We start from the raw sequence: 16,135 nt of genomic DNA on the forward strand, positions 1-16,135 counted from the left end.
TTCCGGGTATATGTGCGCTCTAGAAATCAATCTAACATAACATAACTGAGTGAACCAACATAGCACTATAGCCCCACAGGCAAATATTAAAGTGTTGGGTCGAATGGTAAATGTCACAAAATGAGAAGTGGAATGTCTCGCCATTGAGGCCCTAGTTGACTCTTCCCCAGTGGCAGCTGAGGGCTTTGAGGGAAAGCAGAGGCAAGAGATGATATCAGGGTATGCAGTGAAGGGGCAGGAAGTCCAGAAGGGGCCACAAAGGTTGAGGGACTATGGCTGTTGGGTCACCACCCCATGGTAGGAAGTCAAGAAAAATGAAGTGAGAGAAAAAGTAGCAAAGTCATGAGCATGTGATCCACAACTGAGAGAGGTGGCAGTGGGAGGCTCACCTCAGCAACACGGGCTGGACTAGAGGTGCCAATGGACCGCCATCTTGGGGAGTGGAATGGTGAGGGGTGGTTGCTGGGATGGTACATTCCTGGGCTGCAGAAGACAGGGTTGGCAGAATGCAGCTGCTCGGCTTGAGGACGAAGATGTTCGAGTCTCCAGTCAGTGAGACACTATCACTCGTGCGTAAAAAACACGTATGGTTCTGATTAGGCATGTCTGTGAAAAGGGGGGTGGTGTCTGACTTCAAGGCAGAAACCGGTCTTGGGGTACTTCTATGAACATGGGGTGTCCACTGTAGGACTTGCAGTTCTGAATCCATTCCAGATTTTCAAGAGGTCTACCTAAATTAAATTTACATACAATGAATATAAAGAAGACTAATTTATTATTATAGTCAATAGTTTTCCTGAAAATGTGCCATGAAACCTAGAGTGGAAAGCCAAGCTACAAACCAAATGATATAAACTTCCTGCAGTATTCCATGATGGAAAACTGATGTGCTGATGACAATAAGCAATATTGTACTCTTTGCTAGTCCCAATCCTGCTGTTGCTCTGGAAGGAAAGAGTGGATGAATTATACTCAGGTTTATTAAGGGATTGCCATCAATCCCTGTGCACTGCACTGGGCCACATGCTTGGAAAAAAGCATTAGTTACCTCACTGGTGAAGGAACCATCAGCGCACAGAAAAGACCTCGGTAACTACCGACCTATCTCTCAGTCTCCAAACCCTGTAAACAACCGACAAAAATGTGTTAGCAAAAAAAAATTAAGTATCTATAAAAACATAACATCCTAGAAATTATACAGACTGGTTTTAGACCAGCAAACAGTGCAGACACAGCACTAATTCAGGCCATGGACAAACTGTGGATGATGGAAGACAGAGGGCTGGTGGCAGTATTGATTTTATCGGATATCAGCTGCTTTCGATACTGTCAACCATCAGATACTATTCAATCAATCAATCAATCAATCAGAAAACTTGTAAAGCGCACTACTCACCTGTGAGGGTCTCAAGGCGCTGGAGATTCAGCAGACTGGACGATATAGGGGTGGAAGGTACTTTTCTGAACTGGGTGAAATCCTAGCTGTCAGATAGTCATCAAGCAATTGCACTTCCGCCCTTTCGATCTGAGTTTAAGGAAGTCACCCATGGGGTACCCCAAGGTTCGGCGCTAAGCCCTATTCTTTTTAACGTGTATCTTCGTCCTTTACTGACTCTGATTAAGTCAAATGCAATTTCGTTTGTGAACTGTGCAGACAATACCCAGTTGATCCTGTCTCTATTTACAATGATAGTACGACTCAGAAAGATAAACTACATATTTGCCAAAAAGAGAAGGCAAAGTGGCTCAAGAGGAACACTTTAAAATTTAACTGGAGTAAAACAGGGTTTTTATGTTGCTCGCCCACAAAAATGCTCTATTCATTGCCGGGCAATTTCTGGACCTGGAGCAATACTGAGACTACTAAACCTGCACGTACAGTTACAAATCTGTGGATTTCTATGAAGGAAAAACTATCAATGGAAACCCACATTAATAAGACAAGAGTGACCTTCTACAGGCTGATGAGAATCATAAGAAAGACGGTTCGATTACTCATACAACCTGCAAGGAAGCTGGTGGTATAACGCACAGTCCGAAGTGAGTTCGATTAGTGCAGCGTGCTACTGCTTGGTGCCCCAGATTACTTACTGAAAAGGTTGGATAGGGTGCAAGCAATGGCAGATCTACATTTAATTCTGCCCCAGGCACCTTAAGAGAACTCCACTGGCTACCAGTTCAAGAAGGATGTGTCTTTAAAGCATTGTGTATAGTCTTCAAAGCCATAAATGGTATGGGGCCTGCACTACAACAAAGAAAATCCAGTCACCGCAGGCCTCAGCGAAGTCTTCGACCTTAGGGCCATATGTATGAACACATTTTCCCATAGACACAGAATGGTTAAAAGCCTTTGATACATCTGGCCCTCAGTCAGCTAACCTAGTCTGCGTTCCAAGTTTTGGTTCCAAGGTACGGTCTGGCGATGGGTCCTTCCAGGTTAAGGAAGCTCGGCTATGGAACAAACTACAGCCTCTCTACGAACTAATGGGAACCTGTACAGCTTAGAAAGAGCCTAAAACATGGCTGTTCCCTAAGTAGAAACCTGATTTTGACCAAACTCTTTGTGATAGACTGGAGAAGATTTCATGTGTTGAGAGGTAACATACCGGCGCCAAGACTCCTGTTTACGTGAACGTAGCACTTTAGAAATGCTTGTTAATAATAATAATTTTGGTTGCGATGCTCCTATCGACCTATGGTAAAATCCTATAATATCAGTCACCCAGCGCTTTATGCCTTTTATCAAAGGAATTATACAACTAGTACACAGATTAAATATTGGGTTGCGATTGTTCAGGCTTAAGTGTTATTACTTTTTAGGGTGCAAGACTAATTCAGCTGGCATGCAGGAGGTGATCAGACCCACCCCAACTCGAGAGTCTGCAACTTTTCAATATTTTGCGAGCGGATTATGGTCCCAAACACACCCCTTCCGAATAGAGATTCCGTATCAACTTATAAACACATTTATCAATTCAAATTTTTTTTTTCAAATCACGATATAACTAGATGTATTTAGTACACATTTAGAGGGGTTGCCACTGCTAAAACCTTGGCACCAAGTTTTTATTGAAACCCAATCTCCATTGGCAAATATTCTCCTTAAATGATGTGGTTCCCCTCAGGTGTATACATACAAGTAAAGTGCAATACTATATTGTTAAAGTGAAATGAAATGAAATTAAAAATTGCATTGTATAGCGCATAAGTGTCCTCGCCCATCAATTTCTCCTTAGACTGACTTCTTCCGGGGTCCTGTAACTTATCTAAATAAGAACTAGTCTAACAGCTGGGACACTCCTAGGAGTAGCTCTATTTATTCTTGAAGTATTTAATTTCTTGGAGATATCCATATGATTCAATGGGGTACAGTGATTACAGGTAAACCTATATCCATGCTATTGACATCCACAATTATAATATCTCAAATTGTATCATGGGTTGGGTCAGTTAAGATATTTTAGAAGCCAAATCATATTGTGAGGTGTGTTGTTGTGCACTGGCTAACAGAATGATTGTGGTGTGTAGGACAGTTGCTACCTTCGGAGAACAGCCATAACAACGCAGGGATTACCCCGCATTGCCATTACAACGCGGGGATTACAACGAAAGTCGTTACAACGACTTTCGCTGGAGGGCGCTTGTAGATAGGGAATAGTTTAATTTTCTATCCAACACCTTCCCTACTGCCAACGTGGGCGGCAGTTGGAATAGAAAATTAAACTATTCCACTAACCAGCGCCCTCCAGCGAAAGTCGTTGTAACGACTTTCGTTGTAATCCCCGCGTTGTAATGGCATGCGGGGTAAAAGCCTGCGTTGTGTTGACATACAACCGCTACCTTCGCTCTTGTACCTTTAACCATCAGAGAATTGTCAATGCCTTTGTCACTTATGCATTTTGCAAGAGCCAGGTTTGCTTTCTCTTGGGTTGAAGAGGTGAATAAACCTAAATATTATGCCAGTTTTCCAGCTGGCACAATGCCCTTCTTTGGCAGCCTGCCCCCTTTCCTGGTATTTCTGTGTCTCACTTTGATTTCTCTGCTCACATGGAGCTGGTGGTTGCTGTGCTCAAGACTTCGATAGTGTCAGTGTTAGATCCCTCACTCTTGTCATTTAATATTGGGTCCTTTTCTTCACATTCTTTCCATATGCCAGCCAAGCCTAGTTCATTAGAACTTGTGCAGGCATGTATGACAGCTAATACTGATGACTGAGAAAATCTCTCAAAATGTTTTATTCACAGTTTCCTTCTAATGATTCCTAGATGTATATTTTCTTTTTTTTAATAGTTGAATTCTAAAATTAAGATACCAAGACCTGACACAAAAGAGAAAGTGAAGAAGCCTACTAAAATAATAGATTGCTCTCTAAAAATGTGCATAATAGGCTTTCAATCCTAGAGGATTGCCCCAAGAAGGAGTGGGACGCCATAACGCTATAAAATCTGGGATCAGTTTGCTGGAGGTAACTCTCAAGGAAATATTAAAGCATCTAAAAATACTTACTGGAAAGCCTACTGGGAGAGAAGCCCCCCATGGAAACAGTGTGGTTCCAAAATTGATACCAACAGCCCCAGAAACGACTATTACACAAAATGTGGTTCTCTTCCCCACAAATGTTAAACATTAACAATCCCAAAATTTCAATCCCCTGACAACACTACACCTTCCACCGGAATAAACGCCTTTTGTAATTATGTTGAGAAACGTACCCATTTTAAGGCCCAATGTAATGGAAATCTGGCACGAGTTAAAAAATAAGGTGATACACTGACTAGCTAAAACAAATTGTCTGGCTAATAAAATTATAATGGTGAGAAGAGTTTGATTGATAGGACCCTCAAGGAAAATTGGTAAAGATGATTGTATTGTGGTGAACTTCCGTCCCCCTTTTTGTGGCAAGAACTGTCCTCTCTGATTTCGCTAATAAACCTGACGATAGCAATATCGATAGGAATATCAGAGTTGAACCCCTGGGGTATTTATATAGGCCTGAAATGTATATGGCTAAAAATCAAAATCTCCCACAATTTGTACCTAAAAAGACATCTAACAAACTTTTTCTAGATGCCCAGAACGATTGTTGATTTGACCTAGTATTTAAATATAAATTCCAGACCGCAATACCGACAGCAAATCGGTACCTTCCTCTCTCATACTACAATGACCAGGATTGACAACAAGAGAGGGATGGAGTAAAGGGCCATAATTGTACTAAAGTACATGCTGCAAATTTGTCAATAGTTAATCCGGAAATGGGCATCCAACGAATAACCCCAGAAGATCACTACCAAGAAAAGGCCCTAAATAACTCAGAACTAGGTTTATTGACCTTTCCAGCAATTGACCCTCCAAACGTGCCAGTGGTTGTCCAGGATAAAATAAAAAATTCGTAGAATAAGACTTTGAGTTTTCCAACTTCCCAAGCCATGAAAACAATTAAAACCATATTGAAGACTTGGCATATTGAGGGAATAAAATACAAGCTATTAAATACAGACTGTTAGAGATTATCAACAAAGCCCAACTAGCATGCCTTCAATAGATGATTTCTCTGTGGAGGGTGTCATGACACTTTTAACCCCAGCTACTTCTTCAGAGGGGGGACGGGCTAAGGGAGGCCTGGCTGTGTTAATATCAATAACCTCCTCAATGGAAGGCTTAAGGTTCTTCCTGTCCTCCCCTTATTTTCAGTTGATCCATCTAATTACAGAAGAAAGGACTAATTTGGTTATAATTAACTTTTATACCAATGTCTTTGATACAACTAAAGTGACTGTAATAATGGACTTAAGTAAAGAACTTGATTGTTTTTTAGCTGAAATTAAGGATGCATAGGAGATTTTAATATTAGCAAATGTCAGAGACAAGGACCTGAAAACAAATGGCGATGACTTTCACATTTTCTGCATAATCTGTATGGAGAAGTTTGAAATGAAGTGATTTATAAGTACAATCTGATTCGTATATGGCATAATGTATTGGGGATGGGGAAACTGAGGTACCTACATATTACGGGAATGGTAGAAGTTCTATTATTGATCATGTTTTGGTGACAGAAAATGGTGAAAGCCTAACAGATTCTCTTATTGCTATCCCGAATGCCTCCAGTGATCACGCTACCCTGGCATTAGCTCTTAATATAAAAACTACAAGGCCAAATAGCATACAATGCCCGAATCAGATTAGAATACAGGGTAAGAATGACCTTACTCTAAGATGGCTGTCCCTTGTCTAAAAGATGACCTATACATCAGGCCTACTATCCTATGGCATAATATATGGAGAAAAATAGGGACAAAGTTTACGAAGAAGATCATTCTAGACTGTCTCAAGCTAGATGCCCGGAAGAAGAAAAAATGGCTGTCCATTTGGATGTGTGTCTGAGAAAACTAAATCCGGATATAGGCGTAACGGATACAGCCAAGGTTCTTATTTTCTCGAAAAAAGAGGTTAGGACCATACTTATGGGACACAGGGAAAAGGTCAGAGAACTAAATGATAGTAAAAAAAACCACGGTAGCTCGATACCTGCAACAGTGTGTGCATGAGGGCCCGCATTACTATCTGACAGCTGTCAAAAATAGCCAACATAGATTCTGTCTCACCAGACTGCGCTTAGACACGCTCCATGTACAGGTCGCCTTTCCACAAAGTGTGACATGGACTAAAAACTATCCAAATTGTTCGTGTGATGGCAAATCCTGACAGAGCGCAATGCACTTTATCTTATTTTGTAGGTTTTATAAAGACCTAAGGAAACGCTTTTTAGCCCCCCTGTTTAAAACTGGCAATTATAATTTTTATCAGAATGCTTTTAATTATTTATGTGCCCTGGAATAAAGTGATATCTGCTTGTCTGAACGTTTATTACAATGGCTATAGGAAGAAGGAAAAAGTTAGCATACCTCCAGGCCTTAAATTATGAGGCAACTAGACTAACCGGTTCCCCCCCAATTTTCGATTAAAAATATGACTACAATGACTCCATGATCGGGAAACCGGGAAGGGTCTAAAGCCTCTGTCGGTTTCTTAGAGAAGATTTTATGATGCTGAATTATAACTGATTGAGGGTACTACCACTAGAATTGTATTTTTAATATGTGATTATGCTAATGAACTGTTTTAAATTTATTTTTGTGACTATGCTGTATTATTGCACACTTTTATGGTTTTTATATTAATTCACCGAATAAAGTTTTTGAATGAATGAATGAACAATACTCATGACATCACAAATCACATTATTTGTAGGAAGTGCATGGTAGAGTGTAGAGATATAGTTAATGTAGTGTAGTGAGTGACATACACAGCACTGTGTATGGAGGTGCACGACTTATATTGATTTGAACGTGTTGGGTAAATTATAATTATAAGGTGTAAGTTTAGAATTATTTTAATTTGTGTAGTTTAAGTTTTTTTTCTATAGAAATAATATATACAATTACAGTTAACTATACATTTAAGGTATAACTATAACTTTAGCATTTCTAATATTTGTATAGTTTAAGTTTGGTTTGTATAGAAGGAATAAAATAAACTTTTCCTAACTATAACATAGGTTTACCCTTTGTTGTTTTATCATTGAATTTGAATGTTATTTTTAATAAAATGTGTTTCAAATCATAGACTCCAGTTTGGTCAAGTGGAGTGGCATTAAGGTGAGTGCAGTCGTGTACAGTAGAGTGGAGGAGATTCTCGTATAGTGCACTGTCATAGATTGGAATGGAGTACAGTGGAGAGGAGTTGAGTGGAGTGGCATAGCATACAGTGGAGAAACGTGTCATAGAGTACAGTGGTGGTTTGTATAGTAAATTGGCATGAGTTGAGTAGAGGTGAGTAAAGTGTTATATATTGGTGTGGTGTGTTGTACATTACAGTGGAGTTATGTGTCGTAGAGTGTTGGATGGTGTCGTAGAGTGGAGTGTTGTACAGGGGAATGTAGTGGCATAAGTGGAGTAGAAGGTTTACAGTGTAGTGTAGGTGTATACAGTGGAGTACAGTGGTGTAGAGTGTAGTAGAGTCTTGTAGAGTGGAGTTGCGAAGAGTGGAGTAGAGTGTGGCAGAGTGGAGAGATGTAGAGTGGAGTGTTCTACAGTTCCATAGAGTGGGGTTAAGTGTCGTGTAGTGGAATAGAGTGGAGTGGAGTCCAGTGAAGTAAATAGCGTAGAGTGGATTAACATGTTGCACAGTAGTGTATCATGCTCAGGAGTAGAGTGGACTGGCATGGCATACAAAGTACAAAGTGCAGTAATGTGTTGTAGGGTGAAGTGGGGTATGGTACAGTGGAGTTGACTGGCATGTTATAGAGTGTTGAAACTGTTGTGGAGTAGAGTTGAGTGCCACAAAGTGGATTACAGTGTTTTACAGTGGAGGTGCATGGAGTACTGTGCCGTCCAGTATGGTAGAGTGACATAGACGGCCATAGAGTTGAGTGGCACATAGTAGCCTACAGTGGAGTGGTGTAGCATGAAGTAATGGAGTAGAGTGGAGTAGTGTCTCATAGAGAAGAATATAGTAAAATGAGGTGAAGCGGCGTAGAGGGACTTGCATTAAGCATGAGCGGATTTTGCGTATTGGCAATCCGCGGATCTGCGGATTTGCGTATTTGCGGATTGCGACAATATGCAAAATCCGCGGATCCTAGCGTATTTTTTTTTTGCGTGTTCGCACGGGTTTCTACAAGTTCGCGAGGGTTTTATTGTACAAAACGCTCGCGAACGTGCAGAAACCCGTGCGAACACAATGTGCCTACTCATGGCCAAACGGACGGGGCTTCCATGCGAGTGCACATGCCTCTTGTGTGTATAAAAGGTCAGAGGCCGATCAGAGCAGCAGATGAAGATACAGAGACTCAAGGCACATTGCCCAGCCTCGACGACGCTCTTGATTGTTTCTGGGCTGATGAATGAGTCACTGCATTTGAGCTTCAACTAGTTCCAGCGACCATGTGTGTGTTTACAATGGCGCCAGCAAGCTGCCAGCGCCGTTGTAAAATAGTTACAAAGTTAGCTTGCACAGGAAGCACTTAGATAAAATAAAGCAGCACCTGCTTCGTTTTATCTAGTGGTTCCTGTGCAAGCTAACTTTGTAACTATTTCACAACGGCGCTGGCAGCTTGCTGGCGCCATTACATGAGTGGGTGGGGGTTCAACTTTTGAACCCGTTACATCCGCGGATTTTTTCGGATTTTGTGGAAAATACGTAAAATACACGGATTGCGTATTCACCAAAAATCCGAAAAATCCGCGGACGTATTGGATTTGCCGCCCATGCTTAACTTGCATAGAGTGTTTTAGAGTAGAGTGTCGTACAGTGGTATAGAATAAAGTAGAGTTCTGTACACTGGCATTGACAGGAGTACATTGTTGTACAGTGTAGTGTTATGAGTAGAGTACACTGTGGTAGAGTGGAGGGAAGTAAACTGTTGTTAAGTGGAGTACAGTGTTGTTGAGCAGAGTACAGTGGAGTGGCATGGAGTGAAGTGTCAGACAATGGAATAGCGAAGAGTGGCATAGAGTGGAATATGGTACAGTGGAGTAGCGTCGAGTGGAAGGGCGTACAGTGGAGTTGCGTAGAATGGAGTGGAATAGTGTTATGCTGTACAGTAGAGTGGTGTATTGTGAAGTGGCACACAGAAGATAAGCATAGAGTGGAGTTGCATGTAGGGGAGTGATGTAGAGCGAAATTGCATAGAATCTATCAAAATAGCATATAGTGGCATAGATTGGAGTGGCGTACAGTGGAGTGTGGTCCTTGAAACAGACAAAGCAGGAAAGTGGGTGAAATTATGTAGATGTACTGTGGCAGAAATATAGATTATGAAGTGTAAATGGTAATTTTTGGTAGTAGCTATAAATAGTGTAAGTGTTGTTAAAGTTATGAGAGTTAAAATACTTAGTTATATATTCTGCAGCGTTATGCTGTGGTCTCTTTGGTGTATACCATGGTAGATGCTAATGAGAAGGCAATACGGAATTGGTTTAAGGCTGTCTTTCCAAAACGTAAAAGTCAGTTGTGTAGTTTTTAGCACATTTTCGTTGCGTTTTGTGTTAGGGTCTTAGATATTGGTAAGTCGTAGGTTTTATTGTTGCCCCTACATTTATTTATATGTTTCTGTTAATTTTTACAGCAGTTTACAGAGACCCGTGCTTTTTTAGTTAAATTTTAAGTAGTTAGGTATTATCGTTGTACTCTGCAGCCGTTTTTGTAAAGAAATAAATAGGTAAAAAATTACAAATGTACTGTAGTACACTATATTTGTAAAACATAGGGTAGTACAGTGTATTTACAGCTAGCCTAGGGACGGCCCCCTCTCCAGGGCTAACATAATAATCATGTGTGCGAGGGGCTTCACCTCCACCACGCAGTCTCACTGTGGCACAAATACAATCATGAAGGGGGTCCATTGTGGACCCAGCCCCGGGGACCACCACCTCCCCGGGGCTTACTTAAGAAAGGAGCCCCCCCCCCCCTCGTGGAGCCTTACATGGTCCAGGGGACCGCCACCCCCCAGGGCCCACTCCAGCAATGTCCTATGGTGCCCACCCCCAGGACATTGCAGTTTCCTATGGTGGCAAACCTGCTCTGCTTTCAGCAAGCGAGAGCAAAATTGCTCTCGAATGCTGAAAGCAGAGCCGTGTCTGTTTCCCTGCTCATTGTAAAGCGTGCAGGGAAACAAACACTTTGCTTTGGGACCCAAGGAGCTGCATGTCAGCAGCACCCGGGATCCCAAAGCAGTGCCGGCTCCCACAGGAGGTGGGGAACCGGCAGGGACCACGGGGTCCTGTAGGCCCTCCGCGGTCCCCAACGGAGAGCCCAGGTGATGGGGTCGCTGGGGTCGAAATCAGCCTGAGGGGGGTTGGCGCACAGCCCCCCTCCCTTTCTATTCTAATTTGTTTTGTGAAAGACTCGTCCCGGGGGATGGGATCCCTGAGACTGAAATCGACCCCAGGAAGGGGGAAACAGAGCCCCTCTTTTTTCTTTAAAAGGCCCGCAATTCCGCCCCCTTTCTCCACTACTCTGCAAACATGCCTCCTGGCTTGCTCCTAGTTGAGGGATGAAGTCCTCCTGGCTGCTGAGGGGCCAACCAGACCACCTGTTAACTCCAGCAAGCCCCAAACAGTAGGATTGCTGAGATGTGGTTGGACGCCACGTCCGCTTTCTCAGCTACTCTACAAAAGCACCTCTCAGTGCACTGCTTGTGGGGGGATGAGGTCCCCTAGCCTCCTGCAGGCCTTAGGACTAAAGGTGACTTCTTCCCACAACGAATAGTGCGCCAGAATGTGCTTTTACAGAGTAGGTGAAGAAAAGGGGCGTGGTCTCTGACAACCTCTCAGCAACCTACCTGCGTGGATCTTACTGGAGGTAACAGGAGGGCTAGTTGGCCCCCAAGGACCCTCAAGAGCCAAGGGAACTTCCTATCCCAACTAGTAGAGAACCAGGAGGCGCGTTTGCATAGTGCTTGAGAAAGGGGGCGTTGGCGCTAGGCTGCTAAGTTTAGCACCAGCTCAGGGGAAACACAGGGCTGCACCATTTTCTAGTAAATATGGTGCAGCCATGCGTTTCAAAAGTGATGAAGAGCGTTGAGATTGGCTTAACAACGCACTTCGCCACTTTCTTGTAAATATGCTCTTAACGGTTGAAGTATTGTTATAGTTAGGTGTTCAGTGACAACACATCATTTTAAACTCTAAAAACCACAGAAATTCAACAGTTATAGTTATATGTATCTCAATTTTCTCTTCAATAATTTCATTTGAAATGTTGCAGTGATATTATCAATTATGTCCTAGAAGATGTCGTGAGTGATGTAATATGTGGGGTAATTAGCAGTGCATGGCGATGGTGCGAGTCTCAGCCTGACTTTCGATCCATAATACAAGACACTGGCATCTCAAATAAGGATTATGGCAACGCTGTACTCACAAGAGAGGTGAGCTCTCCAGCCTCTCAGAGACCCGCTTCACCTCTGCAGCCCACCTATCAGCTGACTCCAGGGAGGAAATGTGAGCATGTTACCACGGTATGAGAGATCTGGATGCAAGGATTACATTTACGCTTGCCTGTTTGATAACCTACGTATCTCCAGTCGCTATTACTCATTCTGATGGGGCAAGAAATCTGAGAGTAAAGAAACCGCCCACCTTGAACACAAGAAATTCAAACCCCTGCAGTCACACTTACATCCTTTTCTGCAGTGGCCCCTACACTCTGGCCCACTCCCCTCAATGAACTCAGATGAGAAGACTGTGGCATTTCCCCAAAAAAGCTCAGAAAGTTTCTCTTAAACAACACTGGATTGCTTTGATTATGTCTTTGCAACTGCTCTGCGAGGCATGCTGTATTCAGGTAGGGACTTGAAGCTCATATTTTTAATTGGCTTATGTCATTGTCCAATGTAAACTGTGGTTGTCGATTGGTCAAAAGGCTTAGTAGTCCCTCCTTAGTACCGCCTTGTCTCACTTTGTAACCTCCAATAGCGACACCCCCTGTTACTAGTGTAGTTACCCGGTGGGCTTCTAGCACTACTTTCTCAAATAGCTTTGTCCTGCCTGTTGTTAGGACACGCTCTCTCCTAATGCTTTTTTATATTTATAGCACGGCCGCCAAATGCATTTGTAATGCAATAGGTCACATTTGCAAGAGTTTAAGCTATTGGCATTGCAAATGACAATGCCTTATATGTATCTGTTTTAAAAGCAACACATCAATAAAAGGCATTGTCATGTACAATGCCAATAGCTCAAACTCTTGTAAAGGTGAGACTTTTCTTCTGCTCTCCTGTTCTTTACTCATTATACTTTTCCTTCTACCTACCCAGTCTCAGTTCTTTCTCACTTCTCAAATGGTCATTATTGTGATAAATGTATACAATTTTTCCTTTTCATTTACTTTTTCCTTAGCTGTCAAATGTACACCTAAGTCTTCTCAGATAGGTTTATTGTTAAGCATGCTGACACACTGTGTGTGTGCCCCCTGAATATATCGAGTCAACAATATTGATGAGACAGAAGTTCAAAAATAAAATCTCAATCTGTAGGTCTAGATTTTCTATACTTTTCTTCACCTAACTTCATGTATACGTAACGGTACACAACCTTTACAACGCAATTTTTACAACGCACTACCATTACAACGAAACTTTTACAACGCAAAATCCATTACAACGCATACATTTACAACGCAGTCATTACAACGCATGACACTACAACGCACACCACTACAACGCATACCATTACAACGCAGTCATTACAACGCATACCATTACAACGCATAACTTACCATCCAACACTTACCCTACTGTTGCACCCCCTGGAGTTAGAATAGTAATTTTTACCCCTACACTACCAACACTTACCTTATATGCAATGTAATGTAATGCGTTGTAATGGTATGCGTTGGCAATGTAGTATGCGTTGTAGTGGAATGCGTTGTAAAGGTAGTTTCAAGGAATTCGTTGTAATGGTATGCGTTATAATGGTGTGCGTTGTAATGGATGTTGCGGTGTAAAAAATGTGTTGTAAAGGTATACGTTGTAAAAGTGTGCGTTGTAACGTCATATATCCATACGTAACTACACAGTACACGTATCTTCAAGGTACGTTGATGAGGAATTAGAAATAGTAAATGTATACTTCCCGATACGCACTTATCATTCGATATTTTGTCCCACAATATTCCATTCTCGAAATTAATAAGCCACAATATTGTTGGTGTTGATATTCAGTAGTACTGTCACCCCATGGACATATTAGTGCTATAATGCATGGGATTCACACAATTCCTGTATGAATGCCTGTTTCAAATTTCTTTATAATCGGTGACTTTTGATACACTAAGTTGCCGATTAAAAAAAAAAAGACATGAGAACTCAACTGTAATAACTTATTGCAGTTGAGTTCTGATGTCACATTGCCTGCTGCCAGAGCAAGCAACCGATGTGAAAGGCAGGGTAGAGCATTGAGCAGCTGCTTAAAGCAACAAAAATGAAACATTGCTTTCCCTTCATCTGCTCTATTCTTCTAGCTTACAGTGACTAGCAGAAAGAACATGATTCTTTTTTGCATTCCTTCGATAATTATAGAAAAGTTATTACCTTCCTACATGTTTCTATACAGTCTAAACTACTGCAGCTTTTTTTTTACTGACTTGCATGGAACTGTTTATAATATCTTTTTGTAACAAATATTGAACAGGTTTTTGATGTGTTAAATTTTGCACTAGAGGTTCTATTTTAATACTTCATATTTGCATACATGCACTCTCTTTCATATGCCAGAGCTAGGCACCAAGGTTTTAAGGGGTTTGTGAGCAAGGTGATTATGTGTCCATCTAATATATGGGATAAAGTACCCCCTGCCGTACATGATAAGGATATTGCAAGTCACCTCGGAATTCCATAACCTTATAAAGGAACTCAACCTTCTGCCCTGTCCCTTAATATTGTTCTGGAACTCCTTGGACTTGCAATATCCTTATAATGTATGGCGGGGGTACTTTATCCCTTATATATAATGAACCTTAACTAAATAAATAAATACAGGTGATCCAGGTATATCCTCATGACACCATCGCTAACCGCAATCCTGCAAGCACAACATTGCTGAAAGAAAGGTAATTCATATTAAAGGTCTAGAAATAATGTGTTGTTGTTCTCTATCCTCAGGTGGGTTCGCGTCACTCTGTCATGGTGGGTGCTCTGATGTGTATTCTTCTGGGAGTGTCCCCCAGGGCGGTGGAGCTTCTGAGCACCATTCCAATAGCAGTACACGGTAATTAATATCAGTATTAGTCATAATGCTAAGCTCAGTATGAAACGCAGAGTGAAAGCAACAAGTTCCCACCACTTGAAGCAAAAAACTGGTGTGCAAGAGCGACAATACAGCATTCTGGGAAAATACAATCAGCATGTTATTTCACACAACAGATGTAATGAACAAGTTACTTACCTTCGGTAACAATATATCTGAAACAGACATATATTAGTTATAGATTCCTTACCTTAGAATTACCCCCAGACGTCAGACTGAATCCAGAGAATTTTTTCTCAGCAGCACCCCTGCGTGTCGATCGGTGGCGTCGGTCGATTCCGCGTTCTTCGTCATGATCGTCAGGATGACGTTGCGATATCTACTTAGACGCCGCCTCAGCGCGCTGACGTCAGTTCTTTTACGCAACATTCCACGCCAGAAGCGCAGAGCCATGCAAGACACTGACCACTGGTGCACAAAAATAGGGCCCTAAAAGGAAGTCTCTTACTCTAGAAATCAGTTCGCAGAACAGGGAGGATGGGTAGGGCGGTAAAGAATCGATAACTAATATATGTCTCTTACAGACATATCGTTGCCGAAGGCAAGTAACTTTTTCATCTGAAAGAGACTATTAGTTATAGATTCCTTACCTTAGAATAGATACCCCAGCAATACCAACCCCGGAGGTGGGTCTGCAAACTAAGTTCACACTAAAAGTCCTGGAGAACTGAACAGCCAAAGAAGTTGTCTATCCAGACTAGACTATCCAAGCAGTAATGTTTAGTAAACATGTGCAATGATGCCCATGTGGCTGCCTGGCAGATGTCGCCGAGGGGGACTCCACGTCTCAGAGCAGTAGTGGCTGCCATCGCCCTGGTGGAATAGGCACTCAGTCCTAAAGAAGCTCCTTTTTTACCAAGAAGTAACAGATCTTAATGCAAAGGACGACCCATTGAGAGATGGTCAGTTTCTGCACGGCCTGACCGTTCTTGGTGCCTATATACCCAATAAAGAGTTGATCGTCTACCCGGAATTGTTTTGTGCGATCCAGATAAAGTTATAATGCACGCTTTGGATCCAAACGGTGGAGTCTATCCTCCTCTTTGGAAGGATGTGGGGGAGGGAAGAAGGTGGGCAAAGTGATGGTCTGCCCTATGTGGAAAGAGTTAACCACTTTGGGTAAACAACCTTATACGGATGGACAGCAAGGAAAGAAGGTTTAGAAGATAGAGCCTGAAGCTCACTCACCCTGTGAGTAGAGGTAATGGCAACCAGAAAAACAGTCTTTAAAGTCAAGAGTCTGAGAGGACAAACATGTAGTGGCTCAAAATGAGCACACATAAGGTACACCAGATTCAAGTCCCACTGGGGCATTACAAAAG

General features: G+C 42.1%; 1 protein-coding gene across 1 annotated transcript in view; it reads left to right on the forward strand.

The window, feature by feature from the left end:
• SLC23A3 (solute carrier family 23 member 3) overlaps positions 1-16,135 on the forward strand; it is a 264,087-nt gene that overhangs the window by 208,392 nt on the left and 39,560 nt on the right. Inside the window, exon 9 of the mRNA XM_078683500.1 lies at positions 14,669-14,774. Within this exon, the coding sequence (XP_078539626.1) occupies positions 14,669-14,774 (106 nt within the window). The remainder of the gene's footprint in view (positions 1-14,668; positions 14,775-16,135) is intronic.

Source organism: Lissotriton helveticus, chromosome 3_1, assembly GCF_964261635.1.
Source record: "Lissotriton helveticus chromosome 3_1, aLisHel1.1, whole genome shotgun sequence".
NCBI classification, from domain to species: domain Eukaryota; kingdom Metazoa; phylum Chordata; class Amphibia; order Caudata; family Salamandridae; genus Lissotriton; species Lissotriton helveticus.